Source organism: Myotis lucifugus, unplaced genomic scaffold, assembly GCF_000147115.1.
Source record: "Myotis lucifugus unplaced genomic scaffold, Myoluc2.0 scaffold_132, whole genome shotgun sequence".
Classification (NCBI taxonomy): Eukaryota; Metazoa; Chordata; class Mammalia; order Chiroptera; family Vespertilionidae; genus Myotis; species Myotis lucifugus.
In genome coordinates, this window is record NW_005871180.1 from 1,688,116 (window position 1) to 1,709,253 (window position 21,138).

A 21,138-nucleotide genomic window follows, 5' to 3' on the forward strand; every position below is an offset into this window, starting at 1 on the left:
TTTGGAGAGCCAGGAAGTCAGCTTCTTCAAGACGAGCTCCAATTCCGCTGAACCTGGGAGCCACTGGGGCTGGAGGTCGGTATTCCGGAAGGAAACCCCGTCCACTATCCGGACTTAATGAATGCAACCCACGCGCACCCCAGGCCAGCCTTATCTCCGCGCGGGGGGTCCGCCTTCCGGGGGGCGGGTTTCCCGCCTCCCCCCGGTCCGGTGAGGGGGCAAAGAGAGGGCTCCGGCCCCGCCCCGCACACCGCGGCTTCGGCTGAGGTGCGGGCTCCGCTCGACGTCCTCAGCGCGGGTGCCCCACCGCGAGCCTCCCCGGCAGTTGCGGCGCCCAGGAGGGTGGGGGCACGAGGGCCCCACGGGACAAACTCGCACGGAAGAGCGCAGAGGGCGAGAGGCAGCCCGCAGCACAGGAACCCTCTCCCTCTCCCCGGACAGGCCTCGCGCTGGGATGGTTCTAGGACGGTTCTGAATGCCTGGCTCGTCTGCAAGCCGTCCTGGGGACTAAGCGGAGAGTTTACCTTCTTGTGAGGCTGTTTTCAGCCCCATCCATGGTTGCCTTCCTTTGCGTTTCCCCGCACCCGTCCTGCCCTGGGATTGCCCCTCCTCATAAATCTCAGCACTTAAACTTGGCCTCAGGCTCTGCTTTCTAGGTAATCCTTCAGCAGCATTTGGGCTTTAGCTCAGTTCTTTACTCACCGTTTCACAGCCACAATCACAAAATTAAGGTTATTTGGGGCTCTGGCTTGCTGTCCTCTTAAGCCCTAAACCACGACTTGAAAGGCATCCCGTTGAGACCACTACTAAATACACACATTTCTATATCCATGCCTCTGTTTAAATTAGTACAGATAAAAGTTTAGTTTTCCTCTTTTCGGTGCCTAGTAGTGTTTCCTCTCAAGAAAAAATCCTAGATCACAGGCACTTACATGCTTTAAATATTTGGAAGCTTGAAAAATTTGAGATGCAAGTGGGTGTAAAATAAAGGAAATGCTTTTCAATAATGATCATAAAGCTGTTAGTCCGGGGTGGACTAATTATGTTTTTGGTTCATTCATAAAGTCACGTTCTTATCTTTCATAAAATCTCATCAGAGGAGGCTATGCTGAAGCTTGACTCCTGGTTCAGAATGCTTTGCAAAACAATTTTTTTCTTTGTGTTATTTTAAGTATTGAAGACTTCAGTTAAGTTTGTATTTTTAATGATAGCCACTGGCTTTGTGGCCTTCTGTTTATTGCCAGGTTTGTCAGACTCCCCCCCCCCCCCTTGTTTGCCATCTGTAACTTGATCAACAATAATTTCAGATGGGACTGGCCAGGGTCATATGTTAAATAGGACATTTCCACTTTCTTGGCCACAAAATCCTCCCTTTCCTGGCCACTTAAATACTGTTACATAATCTACAAACACATGGATCTGATCATCTTCTGAGACATATGTTGGCAAAGGTCACACCTGCAAATCTACCTTTTTATTGGCACAATATTTTTTATTAGACACTTTTCTTGTTTATAATTTGGCCTATCAGAGCATTCAAAAATTATTTTTAAAAGCATGTTCTGCCTACATCATAGTGAATTGATTTTCGCAGAGAAAACTTTGACATCCTGTCATGGGAACAATATTTAACCTTTGCATTTAAAAATGTTTTATCTGAGGTTAATTCTAATCATGAAGCCAGGCCATACACATGATGTATTTAAATACCTTTACACAAAAAGAAAAAAAAACATTTTAAAACATCTTGGGTTACAAATATATAGTATCTGAGGACATCCCATTAAGCAAACATGAGAGCATCTCTTTAAATCCTGGCCCTTGATTCTTTCCAAATATATGAGGGCAGATAATACAGATTTTATATACTATACAAATAGGTGTTGACCCTTTCAGGATAGGTTGTAAGCTTGCCAATTATACTGCCATTACTCAAACATTTTTAGAATTCTTTAGAAATTTGCTACAAGAGATTGAGTCACATTCTTTTAGATGGACATCATCAGTGACAGCAAATCGTCCTCTCTGAGAGTAGATTTAATTTTTAGAAATACCTAAAAGTCTTTTGAAATCAGACGAAGTTGAGTACCATTGTTTAGCAGGGGAAAATTGAACACCAAAGAATAAAAATATAAGTAGTATTTTTTTAAAAAATTAAACTGTAAAAAAAAGGAGAATTAGGGAAAGATTAAAGCAGATATCAACAAATTAGAAAACAAAAAATACAATTATTGAGCAATTACAAAAATACTTTTTGGAAGAAAGTAGAGAAATACCTGGCAAATCTATTTAATAAGAAAGAGAAAATATAAATAAAATTATAAAGGAGCCCAGCTGATGTGGCTCAGTGGTTGAGTGTCGACCTATGAACCAGGAGGTCACAGTTCAATTCCCGGTCAGGGCAGGTGCCCCGGTTGGGGCCTAGACCCCCAGTGTGGGGTGTGCTGGAGGCAGCCAATCAACGATTCTCATCATTGATGTCTCTACCTCTCTCTCCCTCTCCCTTCCTCTCTGAAATCAATAAAAATATATTGTAAAATAAATAAAATTACAAAGGAGAAAGGCATACCAGAAATGGAGAAGTTTGGGTTTTTATTTTTTATATGAAAATACTATGTGTAGTTAACAATATGCTAAAACATTTTCTTTTTCTGGAAAAACATATATCACCCAAATTGAATCAGGCAGAAGTAAAAAAAACCAAAAACAACTAAGTGGATCTAACCCAGAGAAGAAATAAAAAAAGGCTCAGCCCTAGAGATTATATGGGCAAACTCTTGAAAAATTTGAAGGACATATAATTCACTTTCTGAATGCATAAAGATATTAAAATTTATTTCATTTTATGAAGCAAATATAATTATTATAAAATCTATCAAAATGGTACCAAAATAACACTCAAAAAACATCAACCCACATAAGAAAATCAATGCCAGCCGAAGCCGGTTTGGCTCGGTGGGTGGAGCGTCAGCCTGCGGACTGAAAGGTCCCAGGTTTGATTCCGGTCGGGGGCATTGTGCCTGGGTTGCGGGCACATCCCTAGGGGGTGTGCAGGAGGCAGCTGATCAGTGTTCTCTGTGAGAGAAACACCGATGTTTCTAACTATCTCTCTCCCTCTCTGTAAAAAATCAATAAAATATATTTAAAAAAAAATCAATGCCAGAATTCCCCATAAAATTATCAGTACGTTAAATTCAATTAACATGATTAGGTAGATTTTATCCTAGAAATGCCAGAATATTTTTAATACTAAAATAATTGAAATAATTTCGGTCATATAAGAAAAAAATGTCATCTCAATAAATGACAAAAATCTAATACCGCCCTCTGATTAAAACAACTAAGTTTACAAAATCACGTAGTAAATATTAAGTCAATATCCAACATCATATATTTTAGTGTGCTGGGCCAGCATGGCCAAGGGTGACCCTGAATTGGGGGGGGGGGGGGGTGATGAAAGGATTGAGAAAAGACAGACAAGAGAATGAAAGCTGGGTCTCGGTGGGACGCTGCTCCCTGATGAGGAGACAGCGCCAGCGCCCACAAGCCGTGTCTTTATTTTATAGCAGATGCCACGAGGCAAAGTAGGGGCGTGATCACGTTGTTTACAGCATTCTCGTGAGTTCCAACCTCACTCAACTACATGTACCTGAACTCTATCACAAGGCATGTGGGGCCACGTGTTCGGACCACAGACTCAAGCTTACAGCTATAGCTGTTGGCTATAATTGTCCGGAAGGCTCTGCCCTCCAGCTGGGACTTGCACGTGGCAATGAGAGGACCCTGTCCTTTCATTAGTCCAAGGCTTGAACCTGTCTAAAACACTGTAGCCATGCCCCATATTTTAGTAAGGTTATAAAAATAATAATGCTCCCAGAAATCAATGGCATTTTTATACACCGATAATGAACTCTCAGAAAGAGAAAGTAAAAAAAAAAAAATCCTATTTACTATTGCAACAAAAAAAATAAGATACCTAGGAATAAACTTAACCAAGGAGGTAAAAGACCTGTACTTGGAAAACTATAGGATGTTGAAAAAAGAGACAGAGGAAGATATAAACAAATGGAAGAATATACTGTGTTCATGGATTGGTAGAATTAACATCATTAAAATGTCCATACTACCCAAATCAATCTATAGGTTTGTGCCGTGCCAGCATGGCCAAGGGTGACCCTGAGTGGGGGCGGTGAAGGATTTAGAAAAGACAGACAAGAGAATGAAAGCTGGGTCTTGGTGGGAAGCTGCTTCTCTGATGGAGAGACAGCAACAGCGCCCGAAAGCCAAGTCTTTATTTTATAGCCAGATTCCACGAGGTAAAGTAAGGGTGTGGTCAAGATGTTAACAATGTTCTAATCTACTCAATTACATGCACCTGAACTCTATCAAGCCCACATCACTCAGACACCTGGGACCATGTGTTCGGACCATAGGTTCTAGCTTACAACTATAGCCTTTGGCTATAATTGTGCTGGGAGGGCTCTGCCCTCCAAGCTGGGACTTGCACGTGGCTTTGCCATGAGAGGACTGTGCCTTCTCCTTAGTCCGAGGCTTGAACCTGTCCAAACACTGTAGCCGCTCTCCACATAGATTCAACGCAATTGCTATTAAAATACCAACAGCATATTTCACAGATCTAGAACAAATACTCCAAAAATTTATATGAAACCAAGATAGACCCCAAATAGCCGCAGCAATCTTGAGAAAGAACAAAGTTGGAGGGATCACAATACCAGGTATCAAGCTATATTACAAAGTTACTGTTCTCAAAACTGCCTGGTACTGGCACAAGAACAGACATATAGACCAATGGATAAGAACAGAGAACCCAGAAATTGACCCAAGCCATTATGCTCAATTAATATTTGACAAAGGAGACAAGAACATACAATGGAATCAAGACAGTCTTTTCAATAAGTGGTGTTGGAAAAATTGAACAGGTACATGCAAAAAAAATGATACTAGACCAACTTACACCATACACAAGAATAAACTCAAAATGGATGAAAGACTTAAATGTCAGTTGTGAAACCATAAAAATCCTAGAAGAAAATGTAAACAGAAAAATATCAGACATCTCATGTAGCAGAATTTTCACAGATACATCTTCTAGGGCAGTGGTCGGCAAACTCATTAGTCAACAGAGCCAAATATCAACAGTACAACGATTGAAATTTCTTTTGAGAGCCAAATTTTTTAAACTTAAACTATATAGGTAGGTACATTGTTATTAACTTAATTAGGCTACTCCTATGGCTTAGGGAGAGCCACACTCAAGGGGCCAAAGAGCCGCACGTGGCTCGCGAGCCACAGTTTGCTGGCCATGGATCTAGGGCAAGAGAAACACAGGGGGAAAAATAATGGGACTACATAAAACTAAAAAGCTTCTTCACAGCAAAAAAAAAAAAAACCAGCATCGAAATGCAAAGGGAACCCACAGTATGGGAGGACATTTTTGCCAGTGATACATCTGATAAGGGGTTAATTCCCAAAATATATGAAGTATTCTTACCACTCAACAAAAGGAAGGCAAGCAATCCAATTTTAAAAATGGGCACAGGACCCAAATAGATACTTCTCCAAAGAGGACATACAAATGTCCAACAGACATATGAAAAAATGCTCAAAGTCACTAATCATCAGAGAGCTTCCAGTTAAAAGGACAATGGCTACCGAATGACAAGTGCTGTCCAGGATGTGGAGAAAAGGGAACCCTAGTACACTGCTGGTGGGAATGCAGACTGGTGCAGCCATTAAGGAAAACAGTATGGAGTTTCCTCAAACAAAAATGGAACTGCTATTTGACCCAGGGATTCCACTTCTAGGAATCTATCCTAAGAATTCAGTGACACCAGTCAGAAAAAATATATGCACCCCTATGTTCATAGCACAATTTACAATAGCTAAGATTTGGAACCAGCCCAAGTGCCCATCAGTAGACGAGTGGATGAAAAAAAGCTGTGGTACATCTACACCATGGAATTCTATGCAGCTGTAAAAAGAAGGTTCTACTACCCTTTGAGACAGCATGGAGGGACCTGGAGATGATTCTGTGCCAGGGCTGACCGGCAGACCCTGAGCGACAATGAACAGATTGCTCTGATACACGGTTCTGTGAAAGAGAGGGCTAAGCGACTCTTTTACTTTAGAAGTAAAAAGCAGTCCTGTTCGCCTGCCTTCTTAGGCTTTTATTGTCCCAACAGCTTGAACTAAAATTAACCTCTAGATACAATCAGCAGGGTAAGTATCCTTGAGAAAGCATATGCTTCTACAAGGACATTTTGAAGTCTAAACATAAAGATTCTAGTAAAACACCCTGGGGATGAGATTTCTTTGGAAAAGTCAAGGTAGGGGCTGCTGCCTTCAGCAAGGTCCCCTCAAAGGCCCCCGACCTTTCAGAGAATCCTCCTTACAAACATTCCAACCAAGTCCCATGCTTCCCCATAATTCTGCTATCAAAATAAGCCAGCCAGAGAAAGACAAATATCACATGATCTCACTTATATGTGGAATCTAATAAACACAATAAAATTATGAATAAAATAGGACCAGCGGCTTGGAAACATGGAACAGACTGGTGAATCTCATAGGGATGGGGGTTGGGGGAGGGGGAAGAGATTAACCAAAGAAGTTATATGCATATCCTGTATAATGAAGAGGTAATATGCAAATTGACCATCACTCCAACACACAAGATGGCCTGCAGGGGAGGGCAGTTGGGGGCAATCAGGCCTGCAGGGGAGGGCAGTTGGGACCCAGGCCTGCAGGAGAGGGCAGTTGGGGGGGACCCAGGCCTGCAGGAGAGGGCAGTTGGGGGGGACCCAGGCCTGCAGGAGAGGGCAGTTGGGGGGGGACCCAGGCCTGCAGGGGAGGGCAGTTGGGGGGATCAGGCCTGCAGGGGAGGGCAGTTGGGGGGGACCAGGCCTGCAGGGGAGGACAGTTAGGGGCAATCGGGCTGGCAGGGGAGTGGTTAGGGGGTGATCAGGCTGGCAGGCAGGTGAGCGTTTGGGAGCCAGCAGTCCTGGATTGTGAGAGGGATCCCAGGTTGGAGAGGGTGCAGGCTGGGCTGAGACACACACACACACACACACACACACACACACACACACACACCCGTGCATGAATTTCGTGCACTGGGCCTCTAGAATAATAATAATAATAATAATAATAATAATAATAATAATAATAATGGTAAAACAGCTAAACTGTTAGGAAGAGGGGAAGATATAAAGTTAATTCTTCAACCTCCCATAACCACTCTTCATTCTTCCTCCCAGAGGTAACCTCTATTGTTTCTTACATATCCTTCCAGAATTTTTCCATGCACATAAAAGCATATGACTGTCTCCTTTGAAAAACAACAAATGGAATCATACTATTCATATTGTACTTGCCTTTTCCATTGTATAAGTAACTTTGACATCTTTGCACATCAGCACATAAATCTACCAAAATTTTTCATGACAGCTGAGTACTATTATATGAATGCACCACTTTCTACTCACCTATTAGGGATATTTAGGCTATTTTCTAGTTTTCTGAAGTTATATACAGTTACACTGAGCATTCTTGAATATCTTTGCCTAGAGGGGCTGGTGTACTTGTAGGATTAATGCCTAGCAATGGAATTGTTGGATCTATTTTTTGATATTTCCAAATTAGCATACAAAAGGCTAGATTAATTTATAATCCAATAAAAAGTATATGCAAAAAAATTGACAATTGTTGAGGTAGGTGATGGGTTCACCTTACTATTTAACCTACTTTGGGGTATATTTTTAAATTTCCATACTTAATGATATGGCAGTGGAGGAATTATTAAAATCAGGTATAAGGATGCCTGCTATTCTCTCTCTTATATATTTTTTTGCCGTAGATTGCCCGCTATCTTTAAAATTGTGCTGAAATAATTCTGTAATAAGATAAAAAAAAACAGAAATAATAGCTAAAATATTGAAAAGCCAAGGAAAAACTGTCTTTTTAAAAAATATATCTTTATTGATTTCAGAGAGGAAAGGAGAGGGAGACAGAGATAGAAATATCAACGATGAAAGAGAATCATTGATTGGTTACCTCCTGCATGCCCCCCCACTGGGGATTGAGCCTGCAACCCCGGCATGTGCCCTTGATGAGAATCGAACCCAGGACCCTTCAATCCACAGGCCACACTCTATCCACTGAACCAAACAGCCTAGGGCAAAGCTGTCTTTATTTGCAGATCATATTTTTGCCTAAAAAACTCAAGAGACCTGATTGGAAAGCTATTATAAAATTATCTTAAAAATCAATAACTTTTCCAGCGACCCAATAATAACTTGTTGGGAAATAATACATATTAAAATCTATTCACATATAAATAATATTGGCAAGAACTGGAAGGGATCTATACAAAAATAAAACGGAAAAAAAACAGGAGAACAAAAATATTTTTTTAACAGAGTTCAGCTTTTTATTGAATGTGTTACAAAAGAGGTTTAAGTCAAAAAGAACAAAGCCCATGTCAGCATCAGACTCCTCTTTCTTTGCTTCCACTTTCTCCTCCTCAGCTGGGGCACAGTGGTGGAGGGGGCAGGACTTCCTGCTGGTGCAGCACTAGCTGCTGGGGCAGGTCCACCAGCCTTACATTGCAGATGAGACTCCCCATGTTGACATTGGCCAGACCTTTTGCAAACAAGCCTGGCCAGAAAGGTTCAGCATTTACACCAACTGCTTTAATGAGGGCATTGATCTTATTCTCCATCACCAGCACTTCATGGTCGTGCAGGATAAGGGCCAAGTAGACGCAGGCGAGCTCCGTGATGGAGGCAGTGGTGTGGGCTGAGTGAGCCCTGCCGCTGTGGAAGGAGAGCGGTGCTAGTTGCTGGAGGAAGTGAGCCTCACCCCAGTTCGGCCTTAGCTTCCTTGGAAGGACCAAGCACCTTACTGGCAGGTGGGGAAAAGCCAAAAAAATTTTTAATAAATTGAAAAATCTGCTATGCTCTGAGATACATCTATCTTTTATTTGTGATTTTAACCAAAATTCCAATGGGATTCTTTTTATGTTGAAAAACTAATTTCCGTTTGGAGGAAAAAAACAGGAGAGAGTAGCCAGAATAGCTTTGTAATAAGAGTAATAACAGAGTTTCACTGTACCTGATATAATAAACCCACAATAATTACAATTATTTTGAATTTCTTAAAAAAGATTGATAGACTAATATTTCAGAATAGATATATTCAGAGATCAGGGCTTTGTGAGGAAAATGTAGTCAGAAAATGAAAAGAGAGTTGCAGGAAAACACAAGTTTGAACTCTAATATTTAAATCCTGCTAGAGTCCAGTGACATTATGTGAAAGAAAATTCAACATACCAATAAATGAAGAAGCATCACCAATAAAGAGGATATGGATTATTCAATAACTAGTACTAGGAAAACCAGGCAATCATTTGGGAGAGGGAAAAAAAAAGATCAGATGCTCACTTTGTAGTATATACTGAAATACATTCCAGATAGATTAAAGAGGCAAATGTGAAAATGAAACTGTGAAAGAACTAAAAGGAAATATAAATGAATATTTAAGTGATTCTTGGATGGGAAAGAACCACAAAACAATGGAAGAAATCACACAGGTATATCTCCATAAGCATCTGTATGTCAAAAAATTATAAACAATATTGAATAAATTGCCAAGTAGATATTTGCATAAATATCATAAAATGTCAGTATTTGCACCAAGGTCCTTAAGAGTCTTTTCAAAGAAGAAATTCCAACACTTTTTAGGCAACAGCAGCATTGTATTGTGGACATAAACTCAGAAGGAACCACTTTGAAGAAGAGCATTCATTTGGAAGAATCATTTGTCCCCTTTTAGAATGCTAGGTTTTTGTTGTCTGTATGCTTTGTTTTGTTTGTTTCCACCTCATTTCATGTGTACAAGATGATATTTGTATTACAAATTCCTTTTCCTCCAATTTCTTTTTCAAAAGCATCCCTAGAATATTGTGCTTTCCTGGATCCTCTGGAAGAGGTTCACTTGATTTAGCTCATTGTAAGCCCAGGGGTAGGTATTCTTACTATCCCCATTTTCTAGAGTAGAAAGTACATATTTTTGTGACTTTAAATACAAATAGGTAGCAAACTGGAATAGCAACATAATTTATCCAAAATAAAGTCATCACCAGAGGAAGCTATGAAGAGTAAACACAATATAGAGACAACTGTTAAAAGTACCGGTCACTGGTTTGACTTCAATCGGGGCACATGCTGGGGTTGTGGGCTCAATCCCCAGTAGGGAGCATGCAGAAAGCAGCCTATCAATTCCCATCGATGTTTCTCTCTCTCTCTTCCTCTCCCTTCCTCTCTCTCTCTCTCTCTCTCTCTCTCTAAAATCAACAAAAAACATTTATTTTTTTTAAGAACCTGCCAATCCTCAGCCAGGACTCTTACACCCCACTCCCATCCTTAGCTGTCACAGACCACACCTGAGGAATATAGCCTAGCTTTCTGAAATGCCCAAATGAGAACAGGTCCCAGAGGCTGGAGAGACGTGAGGCTGTGAGGAAGTTGGATAACCTCAATGGGATTGTGCTAGTACTTATTGGGACTTACCATGGGGACTGTTCTAAGCGTGTTCTGACATTATAATATGCATGAATGATCTCATGTAACCATCACAAAACAACCATCACCCAGGATTTAGGTGCTTTTATGATCTCTGTTTTCCACATTAGGAAACCAAAAAACAGAAAAGTTACATAGTTTGTTGAAGTTCAGACAGATAGGAAAATGCTAGAAGCTATATTTGAGCCAGATACTTGGAGCTGGAGCCCAAACTCCTTGGTCACATGTAACCATATACAAAGAAAGCCCTTTCATCCACAAGAGCACCTTTGACCTTCACAATTTTGTGAGGAGGTCAGGAAATATTCCCACTAAGGCAGTGGGAAGCCAAAAATGGTTTATGGGAATTAGTAATTTTTTTTAATTTTTTATTTAGTGACCTGAAAGAAGCTGACAGCAGAGCATGGATGAACATGTGATAAGGAATGAATGGGGGGAAAACAAGGCTTAAAGGCTTGGGTCAGAGAAAGATGTGCCCTGAACTAAAGTGGATTAACCACAAGCTGCATGGAGGGGCAGAGAGCTGGGAACAGACAAGAGGGGTTATCCTGAGCTTGGTGAGAATGAAAATTATTCCAGCTCAGGAGCCATCAGGTCTGTAATGAAGTTAGATGATAAGCTGTGAAAAACAACACATTCCCAGCATTCCCATCATGTTGAACTCAGAGACTACCTTCCTGAAATATTAGCTCCTCATCCCTGTCATTGTTTATCTAAGAAGCCAGTTGTTAAATTTATATCTCTGTTTATTTACCTGGCCTTTATTAGTTTAGATAACAAGGCTACAAATGTCTAAACCACCAAAATGAAGCTCCCATTCCACAAAAGGATTTTCACCTAGTTTTTAAATACAATCAAGATAATAAAGTTTACACAAATACTTTTAGAATTTACTTCCATAAAATTAAAACAGTACTAGTTGACTTCTGAACTTGTTGTTTGCTTTTTCATAATATTATTTCTTTATTTCATAATAAATTGTGAATTCAAAGGAATTCACAAGAAACATACTTGTTCTGAGAAATTTATATAAAAGGATCTATGTTAAATGCAGTGGACCTTCATCCATTTAAAAGTAGGAAAATAAGGAATCCTTTTGCTATATGACTGTTGCCCACTCATTTATCCGATCTTTGTTCAAGTCTGAATTGATAGGTATCAGAAAAAATACATATATTATCTACTTATTTTAAATGTTCTTAAAATCAGTATGCATCATCAACTGCAAGGGAAATTCTTTTGTTACTATAAGTTACAACATTAACCTCAAGTTTTATGTAATGGAGTATCGGTATCATAAGATTTATCATAAGAACATTATCTCTTTAGGTATAAACATTTTAATATATTTCCATCTAAATCCTCTCTCAAAAGTGAGTAAATTCCATAACTAAGCCTTTTCTAACTTTAACTTCCCTTTCCTACTCCAAACATGCTTTCTTTCTTTCTATAATTTGTTGCCATCAAAACCCTTCAGTGACCTGTATTTGATCTCAAATAGTTAAAAAGAAAAAATCAGGGACCATTCAGATTGAAATATTTGGTTACGCCTCAGGGGGAAAAAATAAAAGTCACTCTTAATCCATGGTTCTAATAACACTGTTCTGATTTTATTATTATTTTTATTATTGCGGGTGCTGGCATGAATGAAAAATAGAATGATTCATCCAATGAGAATTTGAATGCTGGTGGCAAACTGTACAGAAAATCCAGGTGAGTTAAAGGAGAAAGAGATCAGGGCTTTGTGAGGAAAATGTAGTCAGAAAATGAAAAGAGTTGCAGGAAAACAAACACAAGTTTGAACTCTAAATCCTGCTAAAGTCCAGTGACATATGACACCAGGACAAGAGAAGAGCCAAGGGTGAAAAGTCTTCTAAGCTATTAAGTAGATGTAACTCACTGATGAGTCTGCCCATATGGGATTTTAATTACTGAGACATCTGTTTATCGAAGTGTACTACTAAATAGCGATCAAATACAGAGATCAAATTACGTGGGGAGGAGAGTGGAGATGACATTCATGACTCAGAAAAGAAGAGCTATTGGCCAGGGGAAAATCAATCCTGGCTTTACATCTCACCAACAGAGAAGCAATTATTTTAGATGTGGAGCTGGTTAGCATCCTAGGCATGAATTTAATTAAATAACCCTCAAGTGGCAGAAACAGAGCAAACCACTGTATTTAACTGTCAGTAAGACATGTTACAAATAAATGTCTAAATTCCTCTTTTCCTTGCCTCCTCATAAATTTGGTGTAGTTTTCTTAAACTCACAACTCTTCCTTTTCCTAGTTTAGCCTTTTCTTCCGACTAGCATCCAATAAATTCATCTAAATAGATAGCTTGAAGCAGAGGCAGGATTTGCTTTCCACATTCTCACAATGAGATACTTGGGAAGAGAAAGAAAAGGGGCAAGGATTAGTCACTGTTTGAGTTCCTTCCGGGGGCTCAATAAAAAGGCTAATAATTCAAAGAAATATCTTGAAATCAAAGAGAAGACCAGGTAGCCCTTTTATTGGTAGTTAGTTAGCACCTTGGAGGATAAAGAAAAGCTGAGGGAGGGAGATTCAAAACAAGTGGTTGCGGCCAGAACTGTAGGGGAGATTTCCCAAGCAGAGAAGAGGGCAAAGAGAAAACACTCAGCTTTTGAAATGAATATTTAAAAACCAATCTCACTTACTCAGTGTGGCCGCTGGCAGCCCTCTGCTGAGCTCCAGTCGACAGTTGGCAGCCTCTGGTCCATACAGACTCTGTAGAAAGGTGATTGTTTTCAGAGCCTTCACCCCAGCTCTCCATTCAGCTTTCCTTCCCACACCTCACCACTTCCTCAGCGACACCACCATTCTTCCTCTAAAATGCTTTCCTTCTCTTTGCAAATAACAGAAACCAATAGGATAAAATTTAAGTAAAAGTGAAATTGCTGGAAAGATACTCGGGTAGCTCATGGAACCCAAGAAAGTTGAACAACCAAACATTCCTCAGGGAGAACTGGACCATGGCAGTTCTCAGGACCTCAGAAGCTAAAATCCACTAATTCCTCTATAGAGCTGTCATTGACAACTTAGCTAGCAACTTCTGGTCACTGACTCTGTTTAAAACCCAAAATTCTCAGGAAAACCTGATTCATTCTCTCTCTCTCTCTCTCTCTCTCTCTCTCTCCCTCTCCCTCTCCCTTTCCTTTCTCTCTCCCTCTTCCTCTCTCTCTCATACTGTTTAATAAAACTCTAAAAATCATCCTATAGTGTGGGTTCATTCCTTTGAACCTGGTTCTTTTGGGTTCATTCCTTTGAACCTGGTTCTTTTTGCTACCATTTTAAAGTCCTTAGAACAGCTATTTCAGGTACTGCTAACTTGAGTTCAGTGGATGTGGCTGGCAGCACAGCTAGATTTCGATGCCAAGTGTGAACAAAGTGGCAGCAGTCTTGAGCTACATTTTCAAAATGTCCTGGCCAAAGTCCCCTCAAAGCGTGCCAACAAGCAGGCTGGTTTGTGGACCTCTGCAGCCTCATTCATTCATTCAATCACTATTTATTGATCGTAGGCTGAGTGCCAGGCAACAATGCTAAGTGATGTACTGAATACAAAGATGCATGGTTCCTGCCCTCATGGGGCTTAAACCCAGACCTGTTATCTCTTGTGTGAGCAACAATGCGAGCGCTCCCTCCCCCACCCTCTTGGAATGAGAAGCCCAAGGATTATGTCTGATTGTGAGGCAATCTCATTGTTAATGAGGTTAAGATTTCACTCCTTATATTTAGAGAATTAGGTGAGAACTGAGATTTGCTTCACAATTAACCACAGCCAGGTGTCACTTATTTTTATGATGTGACTTGGAGAGTATGATGCTGGGGGGGGGGAGGTATGGAATTAATTTTTGAAAAATAACTCATGTTTTCTTCCCCATCTGAACCAAATAGATAACTGAGTGCAAGTTGAAATTTTAAAATTCTAGCCAATTTCCCTAACCTCAGGTGGGAGCACACTTTGGAAGACATTTATCTGCTAAACTGCCAGGGGAGAGTCAGGCCCTTCTAATTAGCAGGAGCTGCTAAGGCCACAGAGATCTACCCAGGGCTATATGTGCAAAGTGTCTGGCACTTCGGTTTGGGTTTAGATCTGAGAAAACCTGATGTTATGGCTTGGTTTGATTCCAATTTGAACTAGTTGCCTAAGAGTTTTTACTTTTTTAGTTCAACTTAAGGTGTTAATTTTAAGGTTTAGCAGATTATTAAGGTTCATTCTAGTTGTGGGTTGAGGATTTAACTGTTTATATCTGTGGTAAGGCTATAAAAGGTCTGACTAGAAAATAGCAGCAGCTGGAGGATAGGCACCTTGGCCCTGGGCCTGGAGAGGAGATACGCATACGTGGAGCATCAGGGTATCTGTTATAGTTCAGCCCTTGTGATGCTCAGATCCACTTGCTTCTTACAGTAAGTCCTGCCACCTAGTAACCAGCAACCCCGGGACTCTGGTTGGTCTTTATTGCTGAGGAAACAAAAGAAAGTTAGTGGGAAAACTACAGTTGCTGCAGCTGCAGTGAATCTCAAGCTTGAAGTAATTGGTACTTGGTGCCCTTCTCCACCACCAATTGTAGATTTGCCTCAGTTTCTGCTAGCAACCACTCTGGTCTAGGCAGATCACACATAGTGGTAAACACCAGCACAATAGTGGCAAGATGACATGGGGATCTGGGCCATCAGCTGATGCACTTTATTGTGTCCATTGGCCCTACTCATGGCCAGTCTTGTATCTGTCAACATCCATTTTGTGATGGATTGCTGCTGGGCCCACCCAACTTAGGACTTGCTGGATCTGACAGAACCCAGCTCATGATGGTTATCTCTGGCTGCAAAGTTACTTTATGTCCCATGGTCAGATACTCCATCTCAACCAAGGACTATTCGTCTGTAAGAATGTCTATTTGAATGGTGTATAGATCTTTACTAGATATGGTATGACCTTGCTTATGGTTCTAGTGCCGTGGTCGGCAAACTGCGGCTCGGCAAACCGCGGCTCGCGAGCCACATGCAGCTCTTTGGCCCCTTCAGTGTGGCTCTTCCACAAAATACTGGCTCTTCCACAAAATACTGACTTGTGCACATGGGCCACGAAGTTTCAATCGCACTGTACGTGCGCGCCCACACGTGGTATTTTGTGGAAGAGCCACACTCAAGGGGCCAAAGAGCCGCATGTGGCTCTCGAGCCGTGGTTTGCCGACCACGGTCCTAGTGGATTACTCTACATTGGAATTTTTAAAAAATGCTTCATTAACTTTAACTAGTAGATGACTATAATTGAGCTAACAGTTTGGTCTGATCATCAGGCAAATGAGACATTGAGACCTCACAAAAGAGTGCAGTGTGGAGACTAGAACTAGTTGTATCTTCTCTTCAAACTAGTCACCTCAAGCAGCAGAGGACAATCTAAGAGCTTTCACGGCTGCTCCACACACCATTAGAGGGGTGATAAAATTCCAGGGCATCTGCAGTTACATGGTACCCAGGAAGCTGCAGGCAGGATGTCAGCACATAAATTCTCAACCTGGGACAACAGTACATACAGCATGGCGCTATAGTGCTGCATAACCCAGGTAGTTGCAGTCTACAGTTCACATCTTCTTTACTTAGGAGGAAAATACCCACATTTAACACTTGGATTGCGGGAAACGAGTTAGGTCGGCTCTCGTGAATTGCGCGTACTCCGCGGGAGCCGTCTTAACTCGGTTCATATAGATTTGCGGTGGAGTGCAGGAAACGTGTAAACTCGGGCCGATTGTAACTGTGTATTACCAAATATTTGTTTGTTTGCCGTTCACAAAGATACCTACCTGTGTATGCGAACCGTTTCATACCCATTGGGGTAATAGGTATCATAAAAATCCCTTGTAAGTAGAGAACACTTTATGGCGCTGGTCGAGTACAATACCGTTAGGGTACCAACGTATTGTTTTCTCATTTTATAACCGATATCCCTGGATATCTCACCATGCAAAGAGAATAGTTATTGAGAAATACTTCTTGTGTCCGGACGTCTTTAGTTTTGAGTTTTGTGAATATTATTACGTGTTTAAATATTTAAATATATTGTGATAAAGACATTCATATAGAATTTTTTAACCAAATAAAATAAAATCGTTCCGCAAAGTGTTCGCATAATAATTATTTTTTTATATCAGATATCTATCGGAGTACCGCTATTTTCAGTTAGTATTATTTTTATTTGCTTTAACCTAGAATGTCGCAGCATTCAGACTATAGTGATGATGAGTTTTGTGCAGACAAGTTGTCCAATTATTCTTGTGATAGCGATCTTGAAAATGCGAGTACAAGTGATGAAGATTCTAGTGATGATGAAGTAATGGTGCGTCCCAGGACATTGAGGCGACGAAGAATTTCGAGCTCCAGCTCTGACTCAGAGTCAGATATAGAAGGCGGGAGAGAAGAATGGTCGCATGTTGATAATCCACCGGTCTTAGAAGATTTTTTAGGGCATCAAGGATTAAACACAGATGCTGTTATAAATAATATAGAAGATGCCGTGAAATTATTTATCGGAGATGATTTTTTTGAATTTCTTGTAGAGGAGTCAAACAGGTATTATAATCAAAATAGGAATAATTTCAAACTTTCAAAAAAAAGCCTAAAGTGGAAAGATATAACCCCTCAAGAGATGAAGAAGTTTTTAGGGTTAATTGTTCTCATGGGACAGGTGCGCAAAGATAGAAGAGATGACTATTGGACCACGGAGCCATGGACGGAGACGCCATATTTTGGTAAAACGATGACGAGAGACAGGTTCCGACAGATATGGAAAGCTTGGCACTTCAATAATAATGCGGATATCGTAAATGAATCAGATAGACTTTGCAAAGTGAGACCAGTACTAGATTATTTTGTGCCTAAATTTATAAATATTTACAAACCTCATCAGCAATTATCACTAGATGAAGGGATCGTACCTTGGAGGGGAAGATTATTCTTTAGGGTATATAATGCTGGCAAGATCGTTAAATATGGAATATTGGTTCGTTTGTTGTGCGAAAGTGATACAGGATATATCTGTAACATGGAAATTTATTGCGGCGAAGGAAAGCGATTATTGGAAACGATACAAACAGTAGTGTCTCCATACACTGATTCGTGGTACCATATATATATGGACAATTATTATAATAGCGTCGCAAATTGTGAAGCACTTATGAAAAACAAATTCAGAATATGTGGAACAATCCGGAAAAATCAAGGTATACCTAAAGATTTTCAAACAATTTCTTTGAAAAAAGGTGAAACAAAATTTATAAGGAAAAATGATATATTGTTACAAGTGTGGCAATCAAAAAAGCCTGTATACCTGATTTCTTCGATTCATTCTGCGGAGATGGAAGAAAGTCAGAATATTGACAGAACATCAAAAAAGAAAATTGTCAAACCGAATGCACTCATTGACTAAAATAAACATATGAAAGGTGTTGACCGGGCCGACCAATACCTTTCATATTATTCGATATTGCGGAGGACGGTCAAATGGACAAAAAGGTTGGCAATGTATATGATAAATTGCGCATTATTTAATTCTTATGCAGTTTACAAATCAGTGAGGCAAAGAAAAATGGGTTTTAAAATGTTTTTGAAACAAACGCTATCCACTGGTTGACGGATGATACTCCAGAGGACATGGACATTGTTCCAGACCTTCAACCAGTACCGTCTACTTCTGGAATGCGGGCTAAACCACCTACATCTGATCCACCATGCAGGCTATCGATGGACATGAGAAAGCATACGTTACAGGCAATTGTCGGAAGTGGAAAAAAGAAAAACATTTTGAGAAGGTGTCGCGTATGTTCCGTTCATAAATTGCGCAGTGAGACATGCTACATGTGCAAATTTTGCAATATACCTCTACATAAAGGGGCGTGTTTTGAAAAATATCATACGCTAAAAAACTATTAATTTCTATTTGTTTTGATTTATTATGAAAATTTTATTTTAAACTTTAAAAATATGTGTATATTTTTAGGTAATAAGTATTTTTTGGGTTTTTCGTATTTAGTTTATATATATCGAATTATTTATGTACTGAATAGATAAAAAAATGTCTGTGATTGAATAAATTTTCATTTTTTACACAAGAAACCGAAAATTTCATTTCAATCGAACCCATACTTCAAAAGATATAGGCATTTTAAACTAACTCTGATTTTGCGCGGGAAACCTAAATAATTGCCCGCGCCATCTTATATTTTGGCGGGAAATTCACCCGACACCGTAGTGTTAAGAAACTGCAACCCTATGTTGATCCCCAACCCAGATATCTATAGTCTCATCATAAAACTTTATGTGGTTGTTTTGTTAGCTCTTCTGTTACTTAAAATCTTATAACCTACTTTAATTACTTAAAGATGAGAGTTATACTTGTATATGTAGTTATGACTTAACTGGAAGGTAGTTAACTTGCTTTGCTTTCAAGAACAACAAAGAACACACATTATAGATTTAGATGATGGTTTAACAGGCATAAATGTAGAGATGTCAACAGTATTTTAGTTTGTTAACATACATTTCATGGCCACTATAATGTGTTTGGCACTAATTCCAAACATATTCAGGAGTTCACTAGACTTCCCACTTGGAGGAACTCCTTGCACTGCCAGCCCATGGACCAGAATGCCAGGCTCCATAGAAGCAGTTGAACAGACCTCCCCGATGCCACCTTCTGGGTGGTGATCCCCTATTATGGTATTTGGCCATCTGTGCATTTTTGCATTAGAAATGATGATGTCAGCATCCAGGGATTTAATGGTAAACAGGTCGGTGGATATTTTGTTTGGAAAGATCATCAACAATTGCTAAGACTTTATGCAGAGTAACTCCAATAACTGGCCTTATTGTTGACACTCTGGCTAATGACTTTGGCCTGTCAAATCTCAAAACTTTCTTGTGGGGTGTAAATAACCTCAGTTTTGGGTCCATTGGTCTGAATGTAGCATATCCCGTTGGTATTGGCCACCAGGACCACAGCATGCTCTGTCAGTCTGCATCACTTGATAGAAAATGGTGCAGTTGGGAACTGCTCAGAACATGACCAAATCCTCCAGGACTATCACTAATGGATAGCTCACAGTGGGACCCAATAATGTGGATGTTGGTATGAGAGATGGTTCCAACCCAGACCCGATCAAATGCTCAGGTTAAAAAGGCAGCAAAGGTGCTAAACAATGGTCCCACCACAGATGGCATTCACCATGTTAACCATTTTTTGCTCGACAATAAAACATTTGATGAGGCATTCCTGGTGCTCCTTTTTTAAAATTTTGTTTTATTGCTTAAAGTATTATAAAGAGTAGTACATATGTCTCCTTTTTTTTGCCCCTTGACCTCCCCCCGGCCTCCCCTACCCCCCAGTGTCTTGTGTCCATTGGTTATGCTTATATGCATGCATACAAGTCCTTCGGTTGATCTCTTACCCTCCCCCCCAATCCTCCCCGGCCTTCCCGCTGTAGTTTGACAGTCTGTTCGATGCTGCTCTTCCTCTGTATCTATTTTTGTTCATCAGTCTATAATGGTCTTTATTAGACATAAATGAGTGAGATCATGTGGTATTTTTATTTCATTGACTGTGTTATTTCACTTAGCATAATGCTCTCCAGTTCCATCCATGCTGTTGCAAATGGTAAGAATTCCTTCTTTTTTACAGCAGCATAGTATTCCATCGTGTAGATGTACCACAGTTTTCTAATCCATTCATCTACTGATGGGCACTTAGGCTGTTTCCAGATCTTAGCTATGGTGAATTGTGCTGCTATGAACATAGGGGTGCATATATCCTTTCTGATTGGTGTTTCTGGCTTCTTGGGATATATTCCTAGAAGTGGGATCACTGGGTCAAATGGGAGTTCCATTTTAACCCTGGTGCTCCTTCTTTAATATCTTGGAGAAGGTGGAGTTCTTGGTGTCACTGTCCAGCACAATGACTCTATCATTTGCATGGCCCAGCTTAGCCAGAGCCAAACCACATGCTTTGTGAGTAGCTACCTTGTCACCGACTTCCAAGCAAAGGCAGAGAGGTCATCTCTATGTCTGTGATGTTGATTTTAGGTGAGTCTTCAACAGGGGGCTTTGGTTCAAGCTGTCTGTAGGTCTCTATCTGGCTCTCAATTAGTTTGATAATTGCATCTGCTCTTTCTGTTGTCATTGGCTTTCCATGCCAATTTTCTGCATCCTCGAGCCTTGGAGTGCCCTGGCCCTTGAAGGTCTTGGCAATTACAGCAGTGGGCTTGTTTTTCACTTGGGTTGCTTGTCAGAAAACCATACACAGCGCCTCCACATCAGGGCCATCCATCACTTAAGTACAGTGGGGCCTTGACTTACGAGTTTAATTCGTTCTGTGACGGAGCTCGTAACTCAAATTACTCGTATGTCAAATCATAAAGTGAACGAGTGAGACACGTGATGCTGGGCTGATGTGGCATTCACTGTGACGTTCGCTGCGCCAACTAGCGGTGGGGTACCTGAAGCTGGCTCGTAACCTGAATTTTA

At 40.4% G+C, this 21,138-nt stretch overlaps 1 protein-coding gene and 1 pseudogene across 1 annotated transcript in view; both read right to left on the bottom strand.

Annotated features, from left to right (window-relative positions):
• The window catches only part of SPAG6 (sperm associated antigen 6), a 105,049-nt gene that overhangs the window by 5,630 nt on the left and 78,281 nt on the right, over positions 1–21,138 (bottom strand). Inside the window, 4 exon segments of the mRNA XM_006109726.2 lie at positions 8,420–8,558; positions 8,561–8,620; positions 8,623–8,922; positions 13,281–13,350. Coding sequence (XP_006109788.2) covers positions 8,420–8,558; positions 8,561–8,620; positions 8,623–8,922; positions 13,281–13,350 — 569 coding nt within the window.
• Positions 19,143–21,138, bottom strand: part of LOC102427445 — a 33,960-nt pseudogene continuing 31,964 nt past the window's right edge.